Source organism: Podarcis vaucheri, assembly GCF_965113315.1.
Source record: "Podarcis vaucheri genome assembly, chromosome: 2".
Classification (NCBI taxonomy): Eukaryota; Metazoa; Chordata; class Lepidosauria; order Squamata; family Lacertidae; genus Podarcis; species Podarcis vaucheri.
Genome location: NC_138760.1, coordinates 74,645,386 through 74,671,741, shown reverse-complemented (window position 1 = coordinate 74,671,741; position 26,356 = coordinate 74,645,386). Strand labels below are relative to the sequence as shown.

At 42.8% G+C, this 26,356-nt stretch overlaps 2 protein-coding genes across 2 annotated transcripts; one reads left to right on the top strand and one right to left on the bottom strand.

The window, feature by feature from the left end:
• Window positions 1-1,317: 1,317 nt before the first annotated feature.
• Window positions 1,318-7,163, bottom strand: LOC309526283 (oocyte-specific histone RNA stem-loop-binding protein 2-like). Its single transcript, XM_082212204.1, has 6 exons — window positions 7,049-7,163; window positions 6,460-6,537; window positions 5,075-5,152; window positions 4,102-4,209; window positions 2,760-3,848; window positions 1,318-1,593 (listed from the first exon to the last, which is right to left on the bottom strand). Exons 2-5 carry the CDS (start codon window positions 6,483-6,485, stop codon window positions 3,686-3,688), a joined length of 375 nt encoding a protein of 124 aa, XP_082068330.1. The 5' UTR covers window positions 6,486-6,537; window positions 7,049-7,163; the 3' UTR covers window positions 1,318-1,593; window positions 2,760-3,685.
• On the top strand, window positions 6,901-25,483 carry CDC25C (cell division cycle 25C; the record flags this gene model as incomplete). Its single annotated transcript, XM_082212076.1, has 17 exons — window positions 6,901-6,943; window positions 7,052-7,236; window positions 9,740-9,951; window positions 12,403-12,485; window positions 13,321-13,354; window positions 15,115-15,148; window positions 15,304-15,390; window positions 15,616-15,714; window positions 16,473-16,601; window positions 17,627-17,707; window positions 19,038-19,193; window positions 20,593-20,694; window positions 22,463-22,525; window positions 23,004-23,102; window positions 23,323-23,456; window positions 23,589-23,700; window positions 25,061-25,483. The coding sequence occupies 17 exons, from the start codon at window positions 6,901-6,903 to the stop codon at window positions 25,199-25,201; spliced, it is 1,794 nt and encodes a 597-aa protein (XP_082068202.1). The 3' UTR covers window positions 25,202-25,483.
• Window positions 25,484-26,356: the final 873 nt, after the last annotated feature.

The following is a 26,356-nucleotide window of genomic DNA, read 5'->3' as shown; positions in this document are numbered from 1 at the left end:
ACTAAATGATAAATGAATAGGGACAGTCATATACTTAGGTCACAAGCAGGCATGTGTAACCTGTGGCTCATGTGATGTTGCTGGACTCCCAGCTCTAAGCAGCTTGGGCAATGGTCAGAGACGAACAATATATGAGGAGCCACAAGGTTTCCATCCCTACTCTACAGCTTTTCCCTGCTGTGGGGCAGGGGGGAAGCAGGTAATGCTTCGTGGTGCACTTTCCCCCCCATTTTAAACAGAAAGAGGCCAAGGTTTATGCATTTGATAGGACCCCCTCCCAAAAAAACCAAACAAAAAAACAACCCTTAGTCCCTTACTAAGCTTCATGCTTATGAATTCTCTACCTCCAACCCAAGGTTTGGGGATGATGTTCTCACCTAAGCAACAGAAGGATCTTAACTGAGAACAAGTACAAAAGAGGCTTTCCTCACACCACTGTACTTGTGAGAGCCAGTGTGGTGTAGTGGTTAAGAGTGGTAGTCTCATAATCTGGTGAATCGGGTTCGCGTCTCCGCTCCTCCACATGCAGCTGCTGGGTGACCTTGGTCTAGTCCAGGGGTCCGCAACCCGCGGCTCCGGAGCCGCATGTGGCTCTTTTACACCTTTGCCACGGCTCTGGGGCGGATACTAGTGAGGGGAGGAGGCGCATTGTGCGCCCCGACACTCCCCACTGTGGCAGGCGCTGTACTGGCTGTGACGTCACATGGGGGCGGTGCGTGCGTTAGTCACGCACCGTCCCGGCGTCACCTTCACGGTTTTGCGGCTCCCAGTTTTTCCCCCCTTCAGAAATGGGTCTAAGTGGCTCTTTTTGTCTTAAAGGTTGCAGACCCCTGGTCTAGTCACACTTCTTTGAAGTCTCTCAGCCCCACTCACCTCACAGAGTGTTTGTTGTGGGGGAGGAAGGGAAAAGAGAATGTTAGCCGCTTTGAGACTCCTTAACGGGAGCGAAAGGCGGGATATCAAATCCAAACTCTTCTTCTTCTCTTCTTCTCTTCTTGTGTCAAGTAGATCTAAACAAGACAGGCCAATGAGGAACTCAGTGATAAGCTGATCCTGGGTACTTACCTTCTAAAGTAATTCATGCTCAAACTTTTCATCTTTGGTTATCATCTCCCCCCTTTTCCCCTCCAATGCAAGGTACTGTCACCAAGTATTCCACTTCTGGAACATACTTTACTGACTTTACATCCTCCACCCATGCTTCAACAATAGAAATGTCAATGATACAAACAGGGCTTCTTCAAAGTAAGTGGGTGAAGCAGAGGCAGTAACAAGTGCTCTCTGTGTGAAAACTGCATAGAGCAAATTACTCAAGAATGGAAATAGATTAATGTATTACAAAATATTGCAGCAATCTAGGGAAGCAAGAGTTGGCCACAGTGGAAAAAAGCTTGAAGATAGCTCAGGTTCCCACTCTCCACTTCTTATTTTGTTTTAAAGATGCTGCCTCTTCTAGGGCACCAGGTGCTTTGGGTTTCCAGAAGATATGATTCACACCCAGAAGCAGTATGGATGATCTTCTGTATCTTCCATAAAGTTATCATCATGACGCAGCAAAGCAGAAGAGTGGTCAGAAGATGACAAACCAGCAAACTAAAACCAGAAGAGACAGTGTTAAATGAGTAGTCTAATAAAATGAGATTTCGTAGTAACAAACCTTTACCCCCCTTTAAAGTTATTTTCCCCACCCCATCTGTCATTGAATCGCACATGAACATCTAGAACTCTACAATTTATGTTTCTTTTTTAAAAAAAAACAACCGCCACCAAGTTTATTTGTATTTTATCAGTAAAACAGAACAGTTGCACTTATTGGATAGGAAGAAGAAATGTAAATTCCATCTTAACTATAACTTCATATAAGTGTATCAGTCCATAAATAGTCATGTTGTCTAATCCATCCTTCCTTGAGAGTGCATGACATAAAGCCAAACCGTTTTTTCTTAAAAGTGTCTTTTTTTCTTGTTACTCCTGCGTTCTCTCATTCTGTTAGTTAACTTGTCCATTAGGGCTAATTCCCACAGCTGTGCCAGTCACATTTCATACAAGTCCATGTTCAGTGTCCTCCAGTTTTTAGCTGCTGTCATAAGCTGTATAGTAAGTTCTTTAAAAGGTAAGCCAACAGTTATAAGGCTATCAGGTGCTATAGCTATTTGTTGTTTGGTTGTGAAAGACCAGTTCCCAAAAGGAGGACACTAAGGAGCCTATCTATCATATGTGGAAAAAGGAGGCTGGCCACAGGTCCTGCAGTAGGTAGCTGGGCAAGTTGCATTTATTAGTAGTGAAGAATACATGCACCACCAGTAAGTTAATTTGAGGGCCTTTTAGTGAACTCTAGCGGGGGAAGAGCAATTGGAGAACATATCCAATATTTTATTCCAAGAGATCTTGTCTACAGAGTCACCAATAATATCCCATTCCCAAAGGGTTTTCAACGGTAGTGAAGATTTTGTACAGAACTGTGGTAGAGAACTTGTAGTTTAAGGAAATTATGCTCCCCCCCCCAAGCCTATGAATGATTTTTGTAATACAAGTCAAAATATTTTGTTCTTTTAACCAGTGCTTTTTTCCAAAAAAATGTTTAGGGGTACTTCATTTTCCTACTCATATTGAAATACTGCCCCTCATTGAGGCCAAACTTAGATTCACATAATGATTAGGGATATGCTTATCCCTACATCCCCCCAGGAAAAAAAAGCACTGTTTTTAACCATGGCAAAATAAAGCTATAAGGAGCACAACTGAATAATGTTAAATACCTGCCCATGCAAGACTTCTTTACAAAGTTTTTCCAGGGTCCCTTGGGCAACTAGCCAGTCATTTGAAAGAGCAGGCAGAGACCCACCAGCTTCTGCCTTGCAAGCAAACAGAATTTCATTCACACTGAACCAGGCAGCAGATAGCATTAGATGTCCTTAGATCCCAGACCAGGCATAAGGAACCTGTGTACAATTCTTGAACCATGGTTGTTAAGAAGTAACATTTAAAGACCTAGAAGTCCCATGTTGCCCTGGACGCCAAGGATGAAATCTCCCCCCACCCCATGATAACCATACTGAAAGAGAAGTGTATGGCTTCTCTTTTCATCACTGATGGTAACTGAACTCAAATGACTAAATTCTTCTTCACCACATACACTTCTGGGGAGATCACCAACTGCCAAAATATAGGCAATGATTGAAATCCACTAAAATATAAAGTTGGCTACATCTTTCTCACTTCTATACCACAGCAGTATTTCTCCCTCTTATCAATGCACATGTGACCACCACCACATAGGCATTCACACAACAGTGTACAAAAATACTCCCAGACTTTGATAAGCCCAAGAGCCATTTGCTCTCAGCAAGGAGCACAAGAGCTGTGTTGACAATTAACCCTGTCTCCATGGTGATAAGGAATACCAGGGAGAGAGCCTACATAGACTAGGCCCGCAATTCCTGAAGAGTGTGTTAAGATTGCTTTATAAATGGGTCACAGGGCTGCTGGCAGTGAATGCTCCACAATGATAAGGTAGTTACTTTCTAATATGGAACCAAGGTTCAACAGGAGTATGTCAAAGAATGAATTTCATTAGCAAGTTCTCTAGAGCAAAAGATTTGGGCAGGGAAAACTGGACATACATGTCCATATTTCATCTCCAAAAGCTTCTTTCCCCAGATTATCCAGGAACAGCTAAGAGAAACTAGCAAATACTTCCCTGTCCAGTTCCTGCAAACTCAAGTCCAGGAGGGTCCCAGCCATGGAGTGCCCGTCGCCACAGTTTGATCTGCGTGTCCCAGGAGCGGCGACTGTACTTCTTATATTTATTTGGAGTTCTTGGGTGAACACCTGGCTGCCGAGCAGCCCTAGAACAAAGCATGAACACTTGTTAGGTTCTACCGTTTAAGACCACATTAAGCCCCCACCTCCCAAAAAAGTGGTAACCTTTCCCAATGGTTCATCAGGAGCAGATGCCAAAGTGAATGTCTCAAATGCCAGTCCCTTGAAGTAGGTTTAGACAACTGCTGCCAGCCACCGTTTGGAAAGGAAAGCTGTGGACTCCAAGCCCCTGCTATGTGAAGATAAAGACTTGGTAGATAAACAACTAGCTTTGCTCACTTGGGCACCTGCTGGATAAAGCACTGGTAACCAATGGTGTTTTTCCCATAGTCTATCTGCTTCTGCCTCCTTTGCAAGACAGCCACATCTGTTTCCACGCCAGACCTGCTGAGAGATGTAATGCTAAATGCAAATTCTTCATCAGTAATAAACAATATTAGAACACACGAGGTGAATGAGTTGATGTAGTTAAGAATGCCGTGTTTTCAGCATATCCAAATAAACATTTTTTGAATCAAAGCAAATTTTGTTTTTTATTTAAATTGAAAAATTAGCAGCAGCAAATAAGCAAAAGCTAACTATATGGGATGCTACTGATTAGTAAGAAAAGATAAAGAAAAGTGCCTATGAGAAAGTGGTGCAGAGATTGACAGAGAGAGGTCCCAGATGACATTTTGAAATTATTTATCACAAGAGGTTCGTGGGTCTTGTTTCTCAATGGCAGCTCAATATAGGGAAAATTGGTTTTAAATGAGTGCACATCGTAGGGAAAGTGGAAGCTTTATAAAGTAGAATTATTACAAAGAATATGAGATAAGGTAGAAATTATTAGATGGTTAGGGGAACAGAGATGTATATATGTTAATATGAAATCAATATGAACTAGGAAATAAAATAATAATGATAATAAAATTAAAATAATAATTTATTATTTATACCCCACTCATCTGGCTGGGTTTCCCCAGTCACTCTGGGCAGCTCCCAACAGAACATTAAAACACAATAAAATATCAAAGATTAAAAACTTCCCTAAGCATCTGCTTTCAGATGTCTTCTAAAAGACAGAAAGAAATCAGGATATAAACATGTGAACAAAATAGAATGTGAACAACATGTAAACTATATCAATGGATGTACATATAGGCATAAGTTTGTAGTAAGTGTGTTTATGACATAAAAGCTGCCCCACCCCCAATTAAATGCAATTAAAACATCCTCAAAAACATATAGCTGCACTCCTACTAAAACTTACCTGGTTTCTGTTGTCCTTTCTGGACTCGTGCCTACACCCACGCTCACCATTCCAACACGAAAGACTTGGGATGAAGGCCTGTTCCAGGAAAATGAGAGGCGATATCCAATGGTAGTCATACTCGGAGTAGGCTGAGTTACTTAAATCTATTGACTTAAGTGCGTCTCCTTCAAATATAACTTCACTGTTTATCATCTGTTTTGATTACAAAGCATGAAAAATAGGCTGGAGCCAGCTATGGCAAGATCCCACAACCCCCAATCTACCATGGTCACTACTGAAAGGTATTCCTGGGTTAAAACATGCCTCTGAAAATCAGTAGGATCTTTTATTCAGTAAAGTGTACCTTTAAGTATTGCAGTTACTGCCATCTGAAGCCACAAAAGCAGCCTAAAGGGCACACTTTTCCAACTAAGAGCTGCATAACAGGATGTCTCAATGTACAAATAGCAGTTATTTCTTGGAAAATGGAGCCGATGCATCAGGATCCCTTTAATAAATGGTTTCTGCAAAAGCTTTCTGTCTCCAGGAACTAATGGTTGAAACTCAATAGCAAGGCAACCATGCAACTTTCATAACCAGTTGAAGATCATTCAAGCAGTCTATAATTAGAGGAGGTACAAGTTGCTGCCAGCTTCATTCCCCAATTCATGCACAAGGTAGTCTCCTTACTGTGTTTATTTCCAACTCAGCAGTCATTAATTGCTCTCAGAAGGAACCTGTTCACTATTGTAATGAGTAAACCCATGACCATGAATGACAAAAGAAAATAAAAATAATAAGGCATAACACAAAAATCTTGAACAGTTTTCAATGCCTTGGAAAACATTAACTATTTTATTCTTTGTTAAGTATCTTATGCTTCTCATAGTAATACTCATTCAAGGGAATGTGGTTCCCAATGGTCCCTCACATTCCTTGCCAGACACCAACACTTATCTTTTGGAGCACCAGGCAAAATTTTAAAAAATCGAGGCATTTTAACTGATTTAATTTAAACAAATCTTAAATGCTTAAGCAAATGCAGTATCTGCTGCTTTTATCTTTGTTTCATTTGTATTTAAATGCTTTAATATGACCACTAGAGGCTGAAAAAGGTTTCTGGTTCATTCCCTTCAATATTACATTCATCCTGCTCTCAAGCTCCATTCTAAAGCATCAGACATTGGCTGAGATCAAACAATTATCCCTCTTCAAAGACATTTGTTACTGATTTGTATCACAAACTGGTGCCTTCATTACACCAGAATTTCCAATCGATTTCCTTTGTGAATCATAATCCACGTAACTAATGAATTGACTCTTATTATTTGGAAAAAGTTTCTTCATTGCTGCTAATAAGGTATATCTTACTTCATCCCATCCCCCACTGAATTGTTACCTACCTGTTTCTTTGAAACACAGGCGACATCCCAGCAGCAAGTGCCCCATGATTGAAAACCAATGACCCATAGTACAGAGAACTGAGGGCAGATTAAAAAACAGTAATTTGTTATAAATATTCTACAGACGAGACTATTACCAATCCCAAAGACCTCCCAGAGGGGAGCAACAGATCTTAGCCTATACGGATATTCTAGCTAACGAGAGTGGACTGAAAACTGTTTCCAGGCACTTACGCTCTTATCAGTTCTCATCTCATTCATAACAGGCAAACAGCAAAACCCCTGCAGCATGAAGCCACATTTGCAGAGCAAAGCAAAACATAACACGTTTGCATAAGAGGTTTTTAGTTATCCGCATTTAGCCGTTCCATACGAGTTCAGAAAATAGGAGGATCAGAGCTGTTAGTTAGTCCCAACACAAAATAAAACTGAGCCCGGGAAATGGGGGGCGGGAGACAAATTGACATGGTGCTGAGCCTAGTTTGTTTGTTTTTTTAGTGAGTGGTCAGCTAAATTTAGAACAATATTTTTTAAAATGTTGTGCTACAAGGAAACCATTTATTCCGTGGCTCTGCAGCACTCTTCCTACCAGCTTTGGAAACCAATACTCGGGTGGAAAGAAACAGAACAGAACGAAGCAGCCAACTAACAGCAGCTTCCTTCTCGTTACATTTCAGGAGGAAGAAAACTGAGCTTCGCATTCCACCCACTCCAGAAATCCAGGAACAAGCACCTGTCGCTCACGGGAGCCCACCCATCACCCACAGCACTCCCAAAGTGCATGACTCAAATGGAACAGCAGCGTGTCTGTCAGGTGCAGAGCAGAATCTTCCCGGGATTTAAATCTCCCTCCAGTAGCTCAGAAGGGCGGGGCTTGCAGCACACTCCTGACCTATCGCGTGGTAGTGGGGGCGGGCCCTCCTTAAGCGATTGGCTGCACGAAAAGCACAAAGGAAGGCGGAAAGCCGCTGCGGAACAATAACAAGCGTGGTAAGCAAAGCCCCGCCTACCCCCACTACGCTCTCCCAATAGGTGCTCCCTGGCGCCTTTGACGCCCGTGGCTATGTTGACCAATTGAAAAGCTGTTCAAGCCGTAGCTAGGGCTCCTCTTCCTCCGCGCTTCGGTGGTTGGTTGACGAAGAAGACGGCGTTTGGGATTGGCTGGCTGCTCGGGCGGCAAGTTTAAGTTCCCAGACTGCTGTCCGCTTTCGAGCCTGTCCCTTCAGCCTGGCGAGGGAAGGGCTGGGCCAGCGGCGCGGCTGCGTCGATGGGCAGCAGGTGAGTTTGGGGGAATGGGAGCGGTGCGGTGGGATGAGGTCTGCTCGGAGTGGCGGAATCTCGAGGGGACGGAGAGAGTCCCTTGGTGGGGAGCAGTCGAGGCTGTCTCTGCCTGCGGCTGCAGGTTTTGGCTGCCCTTGTATGTTTGCAGTATGGGGTCAAGGGAGTCTGGAGGAGAGTAGAGCCAGATTTAGGTGTGATAAGGCCCTAAGCTACTGAAGGTACGTAATGGGGCCCTTTATATGTCCAGCTGTCCTTTGTCAACAGCAAATTGTCGCCGTTTTTTGTGTTGAATATATGCTATTATGGTAATTTATGGACCTAATAGGTATCTGAAGCCATTTGCACATAACAAAAGTATGTATTTTATCAACGTAATTGTTGAACTGAAATACAATTAAGAAGCATATTAATAGTGAAATAATTATTAAGCTCTAACTTAAAATGATTTTTTATTCATAACAAACTTAATAATGCAAACACATTGGCATTTGGCAATAACAAAAGTTCCTTTAGAAACACAATTTACAAAGACTCATTATCTAGTCTCTAGAAACATTGCTATAACATGAAATAATAATAGCAAACCAGTGATATTTTAGGGAGCAGGCTAGCAGGCAGGGCCCATTACTTACATCATAGGAGCCTACACAACACAAAACACTGTTGCTGTATGTAGGTTCTATTTTATTTATCTTATATTTTTGAAATGTACATCCAGTCTTTCCCCCTTTAAATCTTTTGAGGGCCCCCAAGACAGTGGGGCCCTAAGCTATAGCTTGTTTAGTTTATACGTAAATCTGGCACTGGAGGAAAGAGTCTTCAGACAACCTGAAGAAATGCAGCTTTGTGAGGGATTAAACTTCCATGGACAGATGGGTGCAGGAAACTAGCAGATATTCCTACATGCGTGGGGCCGGGGAAGGGTGAGGTCGCTGGGTGACAAACTGCAACAGGAACACACGGCTGCATTGGTGATAATTTACCAACAGCAGGATACTTTCCTCCGCAAACCCATAAGCTTGATTCAAGCCATGTATGACAGAATTGGCTTTAATCATAAATTGCCAGAATTTGACCTTTGCTTAGCTTTGGAAATGGAAGGTGCGTACAGTGGTATTACATACGCTTCAGGTTACAGACTCTGCTAACCCAGAAATACTACCTCAGGTTAAGAACTTTGCTTCAGGATAAGAACAGAAATCGTGTTCCGGCGGCAGCAGGAGGCCCCATTAGCTAAAGTGGTGCTTCAGGTTAAGAACAGTTTCAGGTTAAGAACGGACCTCCGGAACAAATTAAGTACCGTATTTTTTGCTCTATAAGACTCACTTTTTCCCTCCTAAAAAGTAAGGGGAAATGTGTGTGAGTGAATGCAGGCTGCGCAGCTATCCCAGAAGCCAGAACAGCAAGAGGGATTGCTGCTTTCACTGCACAGCGACCCCTCTTGCTGTTCTGGCTTCTGAGATTCAGAATATTTTTTTTCTTGTTTTCCTCCTCCAAAAACTAGGTGCGTCTTGTGGTCTGGTGCGTCTTATAGAGCGAAAAATACGACACTTAATCCGAGGTACCACTGTATATTGATGGGTTTATAATCTTTTAATTTTATAACCCCTTAATTTGCATGAGGGTTCTGTTCCAGGGTTCCCTCCCAAAGCCAAAATTGTGTATTGTCAAAACACATTGAGTGAAATGGCAAGTGGGATTGCCAAAGGCTTTTCCTGGATGCCCACCTGCATTCTACTCCTTCCTTATTTATTTATTTTAATTGCCAAATGCATAAAGCTGAATGCACACAAGTTAAATGTGCATAAATGGCAGGCTTACTATGTACTTTATTTTAATCCTATCACTACCAGTTTTGAGTGGTTCTTTGCTGTCAAGTTTGTTTTATGTATGTTATAATTTACTGTACTGTTTCTATTGCAGTTTTTGTGTTTATGCTGAAAGATAGTCTGGTTATAATAAAAAGCAGGATGTAAATGGTAATTGTTGTTCTCCACAGGCAGCTGCTCAGTGGATTCTGTGTCAAACCATGTCTGAGAACTTTCCCCCCATAGAAGCTGATGCTTCTCATTTGTGTCTTGGGTTCCGATCCAGGTGCCGGATGATTATGTTCCAGGATGCTGAGTTCTCGCTACCCTTTACTCCAGAGGCACCTCTCACCCCAATCTCTAGCGTAACTCAGGGTTTCAGGACCTTTAGCACATTAACCGGGTAAGTTTCTCTTTTCAGAATAGTGAAATGAGGTAGAAAACATTGCATTTTCCCAATTTCCTTAATTTAGCAGCATAATGAGTGGATACAATATGGTTCACGTTAGGTCGTTCCAAATGTGTAATTAATTTTTCAGATGACTATCTCTGCGAAGTATTCATGCACATATAACTTACACACTATCGCTATCCAAACACAATGCAGTCACAGGAAATCATTCTTTAGGTGAATGTTTGCAGAATGAGTCAACAATTTCCATTAATTCCTATGGGAAAATGTGTTCCCCACCACAGAATTTTGAATCCTAAATGACAAAAAACTCTGAAACCTTGCAAAAGGCAAACAAGGAAGGAAAAACGCTTTGTTTGTCCAATCTCTTCTCCCACTGTTGTCTCTGGCAAAATGGCCAGTGGGGACCAGCAAAACACAAGGCTTGTTTAAGGCTTTATTTGTTTACAGTACTACACACTGTTCTGTTTGGAAATCTGAATCTGCAGTATGTATAGTAAGGTTTGAGTATTAACATGAACATAGGTGAATTTTTGTATAGCGGGACCTGCATTTATTATTGTAAGACTGGGGTTTGAAAAGGAGAGGGCTAAATCAGTTGAACTGCTGGAAATTTAATGGCCTTGGCAAGTATGTCATTTGTTAGGGAAATAACAGGTAAATAGGCTACAGCCCAAACAACTATGATTATTTGAAAGCTGTGGTAAAGGCATAAAAACAAATGTCAATTTTCATCTCTTGTACTTTGGGTGGCTGTCTTTTTCATGGCTACTGGTGAAATAATTACAGTGGTACCTCGGGTTAAATACTTAATTCGTACCGGAGGTCCGTTCTTAACCTGAAACTGTTTTTAACCTGAAGACCACTTTAGCTAATGGGGCCTCCTGCTGCTGCCGCGCCACCAGAGCATGATTTCTGTTCTCATCCTGAAGCAAAGTTCTTAACCCAAGGTACTATTTCTGGGTTAGCAAAGTCTGTAACCTGAAGCGTATGTAACCTGAGGTACCACTGTATTGAGAACTGACAGCATAACCATATTGCATTTGACCTAGTTTGTATTTAGTGCTGAGCAGCATACATTGTGATTTCCCTCCCCCCTTCCATAATTAAATCTGGCTTGTGCTAATTAGTCACAAATTTTCTTTCATTATTTATAAAATATTATTTGCATTGAAACATGCTGTTTTGCTCTGTACATGAAAAGTACAAATGGTGGCAATGACACCGGCAATGTGGAGAAAATTCATCCAATGCACTTGTTCTGTTGGTGCAACAGAACACGCCCCCTTCTTCTTTGTGTGTGTTCCACACCATCCCCAAATTTGCTTTGGAGATTTGGGTGGGGGACCTGGACCAGATTTTGGGGGCATATGAGGAAAGGAAGAGGAAAAATCCATTGAGTCCTTGTGTTGACAGAATGAGTGCATCAAATACCACCCAAAATATTCATAGCAAAGCAATAGTGCATAAAATCACAGGTGATAGCCACTAAAAAAAAAAGTGGTTGCAATTAATCAAAACACAGCAGCTAATTCTAAAGTAAGGTAAAGGTAAAGGTACCCCTGCCCGAGCGGGCCAGTCTTGACAGACTCTGGGGTTTGTGCGCCCATCTCACATCTATTGGCCGGGGGCCAGCGCTGTCCGGGGACACTTCCGGGTCACGTGGCCAGCGTGACAACACTGCTCTGGCGAGCCAGAGCCGCACACGGAACGCCGTTTACCTTCCCGCTGGTAAGCGGTACCTATTTATCTACTTGCCCCCGGGGGTGCTTTCGAACTGCTAGGTGGGCAGGCGCTGGGACCGAGCAGCGGGAGCGCACCCCGCCGCGGGGATTCGAACCGCCGACCTTTCGATCGGCAAGCCCTAGGCGTTGAGGCTTTAGCCCACAGCGCCACCCGCGTCCCTAATTCTAAAGTAGATCATAATAAAAATTAGATCAAAAAGCAGATCATAATAAAAACAACTTAAGTGCTCTCTAAATGGTGTCCCTATGGCAGTGATGTAGTGCTGGAGCCAGACTGTGGCTGCAAACTTAACCCAGTTACCTGGAATTAAGCCTCAATGAGTTCAATAGGACTTACTTTTGAGTAGACATGGTTAAGCTCCTGTTGGAAGTTGGCAAATGGGGCTTAAGGTAGTCAGTGAGTCTTAAATGCATCTCGCTTAATCTAAATGCTAATCTGACTTCAGTCCTTAGTAATGATTTCTCTGGTGCAGCATTCTAAGGTGGTTGTCATCCCCTGATCATGTGCAGTAGAAACTGATGAAATGGCAGCTGAATGCAATTTGCCTACTAACTGTGATTACTTAGGAGAGAAGCACACAGACCAGAAAACACTCACAAACTTTATATTTCAATCAGAAATTCAGTCTTTTATGTCCTGTATTTGTGTAAGATATGTATGTTTCTCCCAAGCATTCCTGTTACTTTGTTCATGCAGGGATACACCAAGACGCTGCCTAGATCTGTCCAATCTCAGCAATGGTGAAGAGGAAACTGCCTTCAACTTCAGCCAGTCCCCAGGTACATTGGAAACTGGTAATAGTTGTTGCCAGCAGCACAATTCTCTGCATGCTGTTGCTTGTCTTTATTCCTGTAGCTCTGTTCAAATGGCTAATGTGTTAGGGCATTTATATTGGCTGCCCAATGACAACATTCTCTGAATGGCTCACTAAAATAAAATAACCATAAGAAATGCAGCATAAAATTGTCAGTAAACCAAGTCCCCTCAGATAATTTGATTACATGTTAACATGCCAGGTAACTTGTGGAAACAAGTGCCCTGGACTCCCCCACTGCCATTCTATTAGAACCCTGGGAAAGCTCTCTTCCCAAGCCGCACCCCTCATTGTGTGCTTCCAGTAGGCTTTTGCGATTTGTTTTCTGGTTAGTCTAGGGGAGGGGTTCCAAACTGGCCTGTTGTCCATCAGTGGTTCACAAGCTTCATTTGGGCGGTCTGTGGCATGATTGCAATAAATATTAATATTGGTTTTTAGTTGTATTTTCATTGCTTCTTTTATTTCTTATGTTGTATTTTATTGTATTCCAATTTTAATTATATGGAATGCAAATTGTAATACAATAAAATACAATACACTAAATAAAATAAGCAATTAAAAATGCAATTAAAAGTCAGCATCTAGCACAGCTGTTACAATTGCTACAAAAGGAAGAAAAATAAATTAAGTGGTTTGGCAAGACCTTTGACAATTTTCAAGTGGTCCACGGGGGGAAAGTTTGGGAACCAGTGGTTAAGCCATTTTTACAGAAGAACAACTTCTGGCTTTTATCTTGTCACTTACATTTCAAGCCTCAATCTTTTCTGGTCTTTTGCTGATTTTTCTTTATTCTTTTACAGGTCAGAAGGGTTCAATGGGACTCCAGAATAAGCTGTAAGTTATGCCATCACATTCTTATAGCATATTAGTATTAGCTCCCCCCACACACATTTGTGTTTAAAATGTTGATCTGCTTTCAAAGCTGAGAATAATGGGGGATAAAGCCGAGAATAACAGGAGGAGAGAGGGAAGATTCTTTCCCAATTAGGCGGTTTACTTTTTTGAGCCCTGAGTGCTAGAAATCTGTGAACCTGAGCAAAGCACAGACATATTTGGGTTCTTTGGCAGCAAGTACGTTTTATAAAAAGGTAAAGGACCCCTGACAGTTAAGTCCAGTCACGAATGTCTCTGGGGTTGCGGCACTCATCTCGCTTTACTGGCCGAGGGAGCCAACGTTTGTCTGCAGACAGTTTTTCCAGGGCATGTGGCCAGCATGACTAAGCCGCTTATGATGAAACCAGAGCAGCTCACGGAAACGCCGTTACCTTCTTGCCGGAGCGGTACCTATTTATCTACTTGCACTTTGATGTGCTTTTGAACTGCTAGGTTGGCAGGAGCAGGGACTGAGCAACGGGAGCTCCCCCCATTGTGGGGATTCGAACCACCGACCTTCCGATCGGCAAGCCCTAGGCTCAGTGGTTTAGACACCCACGTCCCTAGTATGTTTTATAGCTTACCACTATTGTCTTTTTTTAGGGTTTGCCAAAGTATATTTAGAAAACTGTAGGGATGCTTGCGGAGGCTTTTGTGCTTTTGTTCTTTTTTTTCTTTTTTTCCGGCTTTTCTACCAAACAGTCTGGCAGGCCCTAGATTCCTTTCTTCTCACTTTCCTTAAGACAACTTATTTGTTCATTGCTAAAGAAGATGCATTGGAAGTGCCTTGTAAACTGGGGAACAGTTTGCTACTAATTTGCATGGTTTAGTTGCATATGACGTAACTTTCATGCCTGGTGGACAGAGGTAGAGCAGATGTGCCTGTTTCACCATCTGGATCTACCAGGCAAATTGAGTTGCCAAAGCTCTTGATATTTGCAGTCCCAAACATTCATATCAATAGTTTGTCCCAAACTGTAGTGAAATACAAGCCAGACCTTTTCAGCCTTAGATAAATTTATTCACAGTACAGGTGAACTACTGTAGCCGGATTCATTTACATGATTAAAATGTGGGTTTTTATCAGTAGAGGGAAAGGGTGCATTACCCTTTGAATGTCTGTCTCTCTGTGTTGGAAAATTCCAACCCAAGTGCAGGTGGAGAGTGGTTGGTCCATTGCTTAATTTTCATGCACCCACATCAGTAAGTCCCTGTCCCTGAGCTGAGGGTGCTGAATCTATAAGATGCTGGTCCAATTGATGATATTTTGCTCATCAGGATTCATAAGCAAAATGGCTGTACAAAGGACTTACACTGCTTTTTCTTTTGTACACCCGCATTCTAAAGATTTGGTCTTTGCTAGGTTAGTTTATTGTGAGAATAAAGAGAACGTTGGGGTTTAGTTTTGTGTGTCATCTGGAAGTTGACCCCAGATGTTGGAAATATGAAAAGTGAGTGGGTAGCATGAATTTAACACCAAGTTTATAAAATATGGAACTGTCCTGTGAATAAACCAGGAGGTGAACTCTAAAGTGATTTCCAGAAAGGCCAGGAGACCTTGCCTCAATTCTTCAGACTGAAAAATTGGCTGAAATCTCCTCCTGCTGGACAAGTGTTACCATCCTAGTGGACTTCTAGGAAGTGTATGCAAGGCAGATTGGGATTGACCACTCTTTTTCAATGAGAAGGCTTTCTGACTAGTTGTTTCTTTCTCCCAGCAGACTTTCAGGGAGGCAGTGTTCACAATTGCTCCAGGTGAGTGTTTCCTGTCTGGTGAGGTGGAATTCATTCACCTCTTTGTAATATTCTGCTGCCAGAGAACTGTGAGTCAGAGGTCTTGGGGCCCCAGTTCTAAGATTCACAACCAACATTAATTTACTGAAAATGTGTTTCTCTGCATGGTCTTCCAGTCCCGGGTACTGTGTAGCACACCGGACACTCCGAGCTGCTTCCGACACATTAGCAGGATCAGCAGTCCTTCCATGAACAAAGAGAATGTGAGTATTTATTTATTTTTGCAGCAAGCTGGCGTTTCCAGCCATATTAAGTAAGCTGCAGGCCAGGTTTTCAGGCAGGCAGAAGTCTTTGCTTACCAAAGCTAGGCCCTTCTTTTCACTTCATGGTGATAATACTTAGCTTAACTTCCCTGAAACTTCCCCAGGTTCTTGATTCCAGAGAGTTCTCAACTCTAAAAGCCACCTCCTTTCTTTATCTCCTTCCAGGAGGGTAGCCCTTTTAAGCGCCCAGGGTGGAGCATGCCCAAATCCTTGCTGTTCTGGAAAAAACCACGAGATGCACAGCAGACCTATGCTACTATGCTGGTAAGTTAATACTGCTTACTTGCTGTTCAAATAGAACTAGGTTTGGACCTTTTCAGCTATGTGTGGGTATAGATATTAAGTAGTAGTCAGACCAACCACTTATCAGTATGCCAACACTAAAATTTTATTTACTGATACATGGGAATCCATGCATTGCGGATTTACATATTTTTTCTCCTCTACAAAAATCATTGTTCATTGGGAGTGTTAGTCTAACAGAGTACTCCACTTAAATGTCCAGTTCAGGCCAGTCTTTCAGGCTTCACGATGCAGGGAACTTCTCCATTGGACATGAATGGGGATAAAGCATTTGGTTAGGGAACTCAGAATTAATCTCCCAGCAGCAAGGCATGTAATGGTGATGGATGCTGGCTTCCATATGCTGGTCATTTTTAGGTGCCAGTTGTCATTGTGGGGTGCATCGTTTGTCCCTTCTTACAAGGGAGGTGTGGCTCACCAAGGGAATCAGTTTATGTGCAATTATATATATGGTTACATTTTGAATTGCCAAAACTAACAAATAGCACGTGCACTTACAGGAATATTCAAGTATCGAGACAAAAAGGCATACCAACAGAACAAGTGCTTTCATCTCAACAGTTAAGGACAATCAAATATTTCCTAGTACAGAAAACTAATATAAAACCCAAATTACCCAACCACAGATATATAAAAGTTCTAGGGGAAAGATATATACACACACATATATCATGCCGGAGAAGCAATAGGTGCCAGCTGTGAGCTTCTTCTCTTGACAGGAAGCAGGTGATCTAGAGGAGTATGAGATGAAAGATCTTGGCAGCCCAATTTCTGCAGTGACACCACCAGGAACGCCAGAGTCCTTGGGTGGCTTTCCAGAACTCTGCCCTGAACAGGAAGAGACTGAGGTGAGACAAATGTGATATGTTCACTCCATTATTGGCATTTGTGGAAAGCAAGAAATCTTAGAAGATGGAAAAGTAGATCTTACCAGTTATGATTCTCAGGGCTGCCAGAACACAGTGGTCTTGGATCTGTTCCTACTACAAAGCTGCCAATGTGGTTGGAGAGAGAGCTTAGAGCCTTTTGAGAAGTGTGGTTTGGTAATGGCTAAATCATGGACTTGTGTATTATTGCACTGAAACATCATGAAGCAGTAGAAGACTTGTAGGTATTTTGCTCAAAAGTATATGTTTAAGTGTCCCAACACCTGTAATAGTAAAGCGTTCACAATGGGCACTGAATTTTTTCACACTGTTGCCATAGCTGTGCTGAGCAGCTTCTGTATTTCACCCGCTACCCTAAAGATGATCTAGTCTTGATTTCAGCATCGTGACTTCTGAAAACCTAGGTGCAATTCAGTTTATTTTCCATCCATTGTCATTTCCGCAAGAGTCATCCAACCGTCTGCAGTAAATGGTTAAGAGTAGGAAAATGATGAAATGCGAAAGTTCCTTGTGAGATCTCAACAGGGATATCTGATCCAAGTGCAGTAGTTTTTATATGGAGGAAGGCTCAAAACATCACACAGTGGTTTCATACATTATGCTTAATGGGAGTTATAGGCAAGGTTGTCAAAAATAGGTTCTGATTATTTGTCCCATTTTTGTTCTATCATACCAGAATTACACTCCTTGTCCACCCCTAAAACTCAAGGTTCCCTTATTCCATCTACTATTATTGGTCATCTGTCCCCAAAGCTGAACCACCATATGCATTTATTCCTCCCTGTGGCAAGCTTGTATGTAAAGCTTTCGGGCATCTGTAGTACTAATAAGCTATTTTTTTCTGTACAAAAACACTATTTCAGTTGAATTACGGGGAGGGTCATGTTGTTTCTTCCTATGGGCAGAGGAAACAGTTTTGAGTTCTCCTGTCTTCATACTGTGAAATACTGCTTGGGTTCTGCATTCTTCTTTTATGTTTCTCTTAGAAGCCACTTTCTGGGCATCTCTCCAGCATGGCGATTTTGCTCTCTGGACCACTTCTTACTCAGGACATCAGTGCCAGTGAGGCAAGTAGCATATAGCCAACCTAGCCTTCCTTGGTTGCCCATGGCAAGTAAGATTCGGACTAGAGAGAACCCTGAAAATGTAATTAGAAACTGCATCAGGGTTTATTAAAGAATTTCTTAATGTTTAATCTTAGGCTGAATAGGTAATCCAGGATGCAGCACATAGGGAGCAGAGTAGCTTAGCCCTCCTCTCCAAGCTGTGATGTTCCTTCAGATGAAGTTAGAGATGGCGAACCTCTAGCTTGCATGCTTAATCAGGCCTGCCAGGCCAAATTAGCCAGGTTATGCCTACCTGCCAACCACCTGATGTCATAATTGTCACGCGTGTGAAGGAAAGACTTAAACATGTTGCAGAGTTCCCCAAAAGAGACCAGAGGCAATTGTACTTCATCCAGCAGAGCTTTACTGCTACTGAAGTAAATGAGCATAATGGTCACAACTCTAATACATTCAGGATTGACACAGTTCATCAGAAATCCAGTTACAGCAGACTTAACTTAATAATAACTTATACCAAACTTTTCCATGTACAAGACTAGGGGTTTTTTTTACTAAAAAATGTTAAAAGAGGGGTAGCCATACAGGGGGGCAATTGTCCCCATTTTCTTAATTTTGAGTCCCCCAAAATAGGTGTGGCTTGGCTAATTTGTCTTATACACAGGCGTGTTATACGTGGAAAAATACGGTAATAAGACTAAACTTAACACTATATACAGAACAGAACACCACACCAAAACAAAGAGGTAGAAAGTAAGTGAAACCCAGGCTCCTTCTGGCCTGACTATTATAGTCAGCATGAACTTGACAGAAAGTTAATAGAACCAGTTTAAACCAGCTGTACTCAGCTTTTCAGAAGAAATAACCCAAACAAGAACCTTCTCTCACACAGAGAAGAAACCTTCCAGAACCCTCTTGAACTAAGCAGAACAGGAAAGATCTCTACACATCAGATCAATACTTTCTGACAATACAAACTGACAATAATGGCACAAGGTGTGCACAGGTAAAAAGATAGGTGCTTTGAAGTCGCCCCAAACAGCTGACCTTTGTGCTTTAGAATGTTGTATCACCTGACATCATTGTGGCATCAGGTGGATTCCTACTTGTCAAATTTGGGCCCGGGGTGGGAATAGGGGAAATAAGAATCTGCTCTTTCAGCTCCCCATCCCTGATCTTTCTAGTAATTACCAAAAATTAAAATCCTGATGATGAGGCTGGTGCTGCTCACCATTAGCCTTTTTTGTAGGAGCCCTGAAACTTTGTCAATGAAGCAAGGGAGTTCCCCACTGCTCCCCAACTTTCATCACTGCCTATGTGCCACTCTGAGCAGGTCTCTATGAACAAGACTCGACTCTTCCGATCCCCATCACTGCCAGAGAAACTGAACAGCCCCGTGCTGAAGAAGGCAGCAAAGAGCCAAGATGAAGACGAAGCACCCATCAAGGTGAAACAGAAGCACAGCCCAACCCAAGAGGAGCCAGATGGGGTAAGATCCTGCTGGGTTCAAGTATGAGTTCCTGGGTTTAAGTAGTGACAGCAGAATGGCAGTCCCATGTGCTGTATCAACAGGTAGCTATCGGGGCATAGCTGCTGTCATGAGAGCGTACCTGATGATGCAGATAATAAGCCCATCTAGTCCAGCATTCTCCTCTTGCAGTGGTCCACCAGATGCCAGGGAGGCAGGGTGTCACACGCAGGACCTGGGTGTTGCAACACTTTCCCCACTTGCTTTCCCCAGCAACCAGTTATTTCTTTGTTCCTTGAGGCAGCATATAGCCATCATAACTTAGCAGCCCATCAGACCGCTGTTTAGTTGTGGATGTATGCAGCAAAGTGTTTCTGATTCATAGTGCATTTGAAATGGATTTGTACTGAGCCATCTAAACATCATCCCGTTTTCTCAGTTGTTTTGCGATGCTTCCCCAACACACCTGCGTCATTGCAGCCACACTTCAACTCTGCCCGTTCCATTGTTCGTGTTCCGGCTACCCGCAATTCCCAGCTGTGCAAATTAGTCATGCCATGACGCCATGCCACTACACTTTCATTTCAACACCTTTTCAGTTTTTATATTCGGGCTGCGATTGCTGTGCTAAACGTTTTGCTCATTTCCATTAAAAAGAAAACACCCACAGGAATGCCAATTTTGGGCGTTAACAGGAGGGATAGGAGAGTGGCTACGTCACAAAGGAGCAGATGCATTTTGGCACATTGCCAGGGCACTTTTGTGTGATAGTACATTAACAGCAAGAGTGAAAGGATGAACCGTAACATTTGTAGTGTAAAAAGTTATGGGGTTTTAGCTGCAAACTTGAGGATGTGCACTGATTGCAGCCAAGGCAGTATCAGCAGAGCTTTTGTGTGCGCAAATGGTATTGAAAGTTTGATTGCATACAATTGTCCTGATAGCATCATGAGCACAAACCATGATGCATGCACAGTGCAGTGGTACCTCGGGTTACATTCGCTTCAGGTTACATATGCTTCAGGTTACAGACTCCGCTAACCCAGAAATAGTGCTTCAGGTTAAGAATAGAAATTGGGCTCCGGCGGCGCGGCAGCAGCAGGAGGCCCCATTAGCTAAAGTGGTGCTTCAGGTTAAGAACTGTTTCAGGTTAAGTACAGACCTCCGGAACGAATTAAATACTTAACCCGAGGTACCACTGTAGAAAGGATGCCTAGACGGAGCCCTAGAAGCCATTGATAGCCATGAATTTCTCCACAACCCTTTTAAAGTCATCCAAATTGGAGGCCATCACTCTATCTTGTGGTAGCATATAATTTCTACTATCGCACTTGTGTGACCAGCGAGAAACTAGCAAGGTAGCTGGGCAGGGATTCATTTGCTTACATGTTGCTGATGGCTGCCTGCTTTGTTTATATAGGTAATGCATTTGAAGAAGGCAGCCTCCCTTTCTGACATGGAGATTGTCAGAGCACTGGATCAAGACCACAGCTTCAGGCAGCTAATTGGAGATTTCTCCTGTGTAGGTTTCTTCAACCTTTGTGGGGCAGGGAGGCTGGCTTTTGTCTTTCACTCTCCAATGATGCTGAATTTCTTACCTTGATTGTTGACCGATGCTGGGAGATGCAAGCTTTCTACATATTTAAACTGCCTGTTGATAGTTTATCCTCTTTTGGGGGCAAAGCAGGGCAGGCCCAGAGTTACAAGTGGACTTGGGGTGTATATTGATATACAACACACACACACACACGCCTGATTTTGTGACCTAGCTATAAGACCACTTGCATGTTTTGGGTGGGGTTCCAACTAATAATGCGTTTCTATAAGCAGCTCCCTACATGAGTCAAGAAGATCTTAACCAGATTGGTACACATATGCGTGAGAATTGTATTGGGGTAGTTCAAGGGTGGGGAACTTTTGCGGCCCTGGTGGCCCCACCCTGTGCACCAACTTTGATAGATGGGGTGGGCGAATCTGCCTGTAAGTCACATGACTGATGCCACATGACTGACATATGGGTTGCCCTGCCCATGTGTCAAAATGCCTTTCAGTTCCTACAATCCCATCAAAACTTCAGCAGCTATCTTTAAAAGGATGGGAGAAACAGTTCTTCATGTTAAACTGTTCTGTACTAATTAATGAGAATTGAATGTTATAGTACAATATGGCCTAGATGCCACTGTGCCGTTCATTCCCTCAAGTCTTGTTTTACCAATTGTTGTAGCACAGAATCAGATAAGATTTTTTTCACAATCCGGAGACTCTAAGGACATGGTTCCCAACGTGGGGCACATGCCTCACAGGGGGGGCAATTTGATTTTTAAGGGGGGCAATTCGATAATGAGTTATAACAGTTAATGGCCTTTTAGGCTTCCTCCACATGAATAGGAGTTCTCTTTTTGAATAATAAGAATTATATGTCACCGGGGGGGGGCACTTTTTATTCTTTTTCCAGGGAAGCTTTAGAATATGGGGGCTGTCTGCTGAAAGTTCTGAATGGGTTATCCCATTTGTCTCTTGCTGCATCATCCTGATTCATTTTACAAACAGGAGTGCAACATCACTCCTCAGTGTTGCCAAAATAGCTGTCCTTCGTTAAGTCTTTAACTAGTTGCTGGAACGTTACTTGCACATAAGCTGAATATAGCTCTGGTGTTTAAGAGTTAAGCAGCAGTACTGTACCTTTATCCAATGCAAAAGTGGAATAAAATGCCATTAATCATACTATCAAGAAACCAACTGGAAAATGAAAAGAACAAAAATAATCTCCCTTCATTCACAATCTGCTGTGTTTTGCTCTTTACAAGGTTGTATAGGGCTACACTCCAGGCATCTTCCCTATATTGTTATCCCTTTGTGGCATCACCCATGTTAATCTGCCCCTGACAATTCCAATAAAATGTATACTTCCCCCCAATTTGTGTAATTCTGCCAACAGGGTATGAGTTTTCAGACTATAAAGGATTTTTCTTGTAGAACTCTCAACGCTGCCTTGTAATCTTGCGGAAAATGCAGCCTAGCAAATAAAGATAAATCAGGTGGTTACTTTGCTTTTCAGAGCATAAGGAGTGCTTTTGAACCAGGAATCAAATGATACATTCAGTGCTTGCAGCCCAAATGTCTGCATGTTTTCTAAGAAGTAGGTCTGATTATGGAGTTCACTGGGGCTTTGTTCCAATTAAGTGCACTTAGGATCACAGCTTTGGTATTAGAATTTATCTTGCTGAGGCTTAGGGGGGTTTGGGAGCTATTGCAAAGCCTGAAGTGGAATGTGGCTGCATTGTCTCTAGGTGTATTCACTGCCAACAGTAGCAGGAAGGCATCAGGACCTGAAATACATCACTTCAGAGACCGTGAGCAATCACCTCTTCTGTTATCTGTGTGCGTCTGTGTCTTTGGCCCTTTGGTTTCCTCCACATCAGCTGAATTTTGGCTCCTTGGCCCACACTTGGTTCTATAAAAATCCCAGAAGGTACTTGGGGGGGGGGGGATATAGCTGTCCTTCCCACCCCAATACAGATTTGTGTTTTGTGCACTAACTGAAGGACCCCAGCTGTACCTCAGTCTACCTTTAGTGTTACCTGCTAGAGCTATCCTCCACCTTAGGTTATAATAGGTAACCATGTAATGACAGGGAAGAAATAGTGGAGCTTGTAGTTTTGTTTACTTCATTTTTAGCCCATCTTCCCTCCCAGGAGCTCAAGGTGGTGGTAGAGATGATACTTCCACCATTTCTAGCTGCATTTTATCCTGACAACCGCCCTGTGATGTAGGTAAGGCTTGAGAGATAGCGATGAGTTGAACTTGGGTCTTGTTCTGCTATTCTTTTAGATGGCTGCTCTGCTCCAAGGCCAGTTCCAAAGCCTTATAGAGAAGTTCTGCATTATTGACTGTCGCTACCCCTATGAATATGATGGGGGACACATCAAGGTGAGAGAATCATGCGCTTAAGTAAGGGTGGTGATTGGTTTTCGTGGGCTGCATGATGGGATGGCCTTAGCTCAGTGGCAAGGCATATGCAAAACGTCACGGTTAAATCCCCCACACCTCCAGGTGGGGCTTCTGCATATCAATGCTAGACAACCACGACCAGCTGATGTTGATGCCTTAGACCTCATTCTGAGAATTGGTTTTCTGTTTCTAACTACAGGGGGCTCTGAATATCCCCAGGGAAGATGATCTATTTGAATCCTTCCTGAGGAAGCCTCTACTCTCATCAGTGCCTCAGAAGCGCCTCATCCTTGTTTTCCACTGTGAATATTCCTCAGAGAGGGGCCCAAAGATGTGAGTGTGGGTCTCAGTGAGGCAGCTCTTGGGAGCAGGATAAACAGGTGGGGTTTGGGAGGTCCTTTGCTTGATAGGGTGGCTTTTGTCTTGCCTTTCTGCTTACTCTTCCTGTCTTCCTGTTACTGGAAGGTGTCGCTATCTGAGGGAAGAAGACAGAGCCATGAATGAGTATCCTGCGCTGCACTATCCTGAACTGTATGTCCTTCAGGGTGGCTATAAGGACTTCTTCGTAGAATACAAGGTAACAGCCAAGACTTTGACTTCATAATCCTACCATGCAGGAACATCTCATTCCAAGATTTGGGTTCTCCTAGCAAATGGGAAAAAATGATGTCTTGTCAACCCTCTTGTGCATGTTTTGAGGGACAAGAAAACAATAACTAAAAACAAATCCTAAAAAGATCAGTATAAAATGTCTCTATAATGCAGCACATTGAATGCCAACAGCTGGGATAGAAAGAAGCAATCAAGAATCAATTATTGTTCATTTAAAAAGCTCAGGCGAATGAAATACTTGTAACCAGGCACCTAAAATTAGGTAACATATGCACCAGACTAACAACCTGGGTGAGGGTGTTGCACAGTTGTGGTGCCACCTCAGTGAAGGTCCTGTCTCCACTCTTCTACCTCTGAAAGAGGAACACCAGAGGAAGATCACCTTAATAAGCTTAACAAATATGGGCACAGTCAGTCCTTTGGACTCCAAACATAGATCTCTATAAGTATAAACCAGCACTTTGAATTACAACTGAAAGCACATGTAGCTGCAGTATTTTGGACCAGTTGAAGTTCATTGCTTGTTCAATTTGTATACTGCTCTTCATCTGAAGATCCCAGGGCGGTTCACAACAGGAAAATACAAAATGAGAATACAAAGCAGTTTTCAATGCATTTGTCGTAGCCTTGCTTGGAACTCAAAAATTATAGCTCCCATGTTTGTGTTGTGGGCGGACTGTCAGGGCTTTCTCTTACTAGATGCTGGTCAGCAGGTTGGTAAAAAATATATCTGCCTATTATGATTATGCCAGGCCTCATCACTGAGGTGGGTGAACTGTTGTTGTTGAGTGATGTGCAGGAATCCTGGAATTCTGTGCTTAAAGAAGCTTGGGGAAATCTATATTGCACACATTAAAATCACAGGGCAGGAATGCACCAAATCTGAAGGAATGTTAAACTAGAATCTGGTCAACTCAACCTAAGCTCCTTGGAGGAGGCCTGGGACATAGATGTAACGTTTCCTGTGTAGAACTTGAAATCCTTTGATGTGACATAAGAAATTAGATGGGGAAAGAATGCGTTTCCTCTAGGGAACAATGTTGAGCAGCTAATTGTTCATAGAAGCAGGAGAATATGGAAGGGAAAGGAAACCATATAAGAATCTGCTTGAGTCCCATCCAGACCCTTTCTTGGTTTTTCATCCTTTAACTGAAAAAGTCCACAAGACTTCAGTTTTCCTCCTCCTATGTGCCAAAGAGCTGGAAATGTGCTGCATGGGGTTTCTTAAGTTGCAGCTTGATATGTTTGTGATGAATTCACTGGGTCTTTGGCTTTAAAAGAAAAGCTCCAGACCTTGCATTCTGCTGCATCTCCCTTCCCCTTAGGAGCTGTGTGAGCCCCAGAGCTACTGCCCCATGCGCCACCAGGACTTCAAGGCAGAGATGCTTAAGTTCCGCACCAGAAGCAAGACATGGGCAGGAGAGCGGAGGTGGAGGGGTCAAGTTGCGCGTCTCATGAAGCCGTGAGGACAAAGGCAGTCTTGGAGAAGGGATTCTGCTCTAAGAGGCCTCTTCCCTGACAAAGGGATAACCTGAGGTCTCTATAATTGACTGCGCCACACAGAGGCTCAGAAAGTGAGGAAGCCAGCACTTAGGAGTGTGTGTCAGTTGTAGCAATACGGAGAGCTCAGAAATGTTAGGGAAGCGTCATTTGTGTTTCCACAAGTTTTCATTTAGGAAAGGAGCTCAGTGGGAACTGGCACTTAAGCGTCTGGTTTTAATGGAAGAATAAACTGTACTGGAACATAATACCTGTTACTCCTTTGCATATGCATTTCTTCCTGTGCAGTGTAGTGGCCAATATATTACAATTTTGGGGAAATATAACTAATATCTCCTAGATTTATTTCTTATTTATTTATAGAATTTATATACCGCCCTATACCCAGAGGTCTCAGGGCAGTTTACATAAAAAGATCACAGTATATAAAATAAAAACAAAAGCAATAACCCAATAATACCCACCCCCCGAAAGAGCCACATTTTGAAAGGGTATGGATACATAACGTGTGAAGGTGTCGATGTTGCTCTGTATAGCATATAAACATAAGAGGCACGCAAGTTGTTTGAGAGGGATGCAAAGAGTGGGTGGGTTTCTTGGTAACTTTTAAGTTTAAACCACATCTCTGTTGCAACTGATCCACACAAACCTGGGAGATGAAGTATGTGGGTTGTCTCCAGTATTAGTCCTTCTCAAAGAAAGCCCATTGAAATTGGTGGACATGACAAAGCTAGGTCTATTAATTTCAGTGGGTCTAATCTGAGTACTTGGCTATAACCCTGTATTTTAATATACTGTATAGGCATGTTTGCTTAGAATATTATTTATTTACTGACATTGAGGGAAGAAGATAAGATAAATAAAGGTAAAGGACCCCTAGTCCAGTCAAAGGCAGCTATGTGGTTGCAGCGCTCATCTCGCTTTCAGGCCGAGGGAGCCGACATTGTCCACAGTCAGCTTTCCGGGTCATGTGGTGCAACGGAACACTGTGACGGAAGCCAGAGCACACGGAAACCCTGTTTACCTTCCCACCACAGCGGTACCTATTTATCTACTTGCACTGGTGTGCTTTTGAACTGCTAGGTTGGCAGAAGCTGGGACAGAGCAACGGGAGCTTACCA

Excerpts from the sequence above, each read along its gene's own strand:
- LOC309526283 (XM_082212204.1), bottom strand. The coding sequence starts at position 6,485 with ATGTCGCCTGTGTTTCAAAGAAACAG. Across the intron at positions 5,153-6,459 it reads CCTGTGTTTCAAAGAAACAG|GCCTTCATCCCAAGTCTTTC; the intron begins GTAGGTAACAAT and ends TTCCTGGAACAG. Across the intron at positions 4,210-5,074 it reads GAAAGGACAACAGAAACCAG|CAGGTCTGGCGTGGAAACAG; the intron begins GTAAGTTTTAGT and ends TACATCTCTCAG.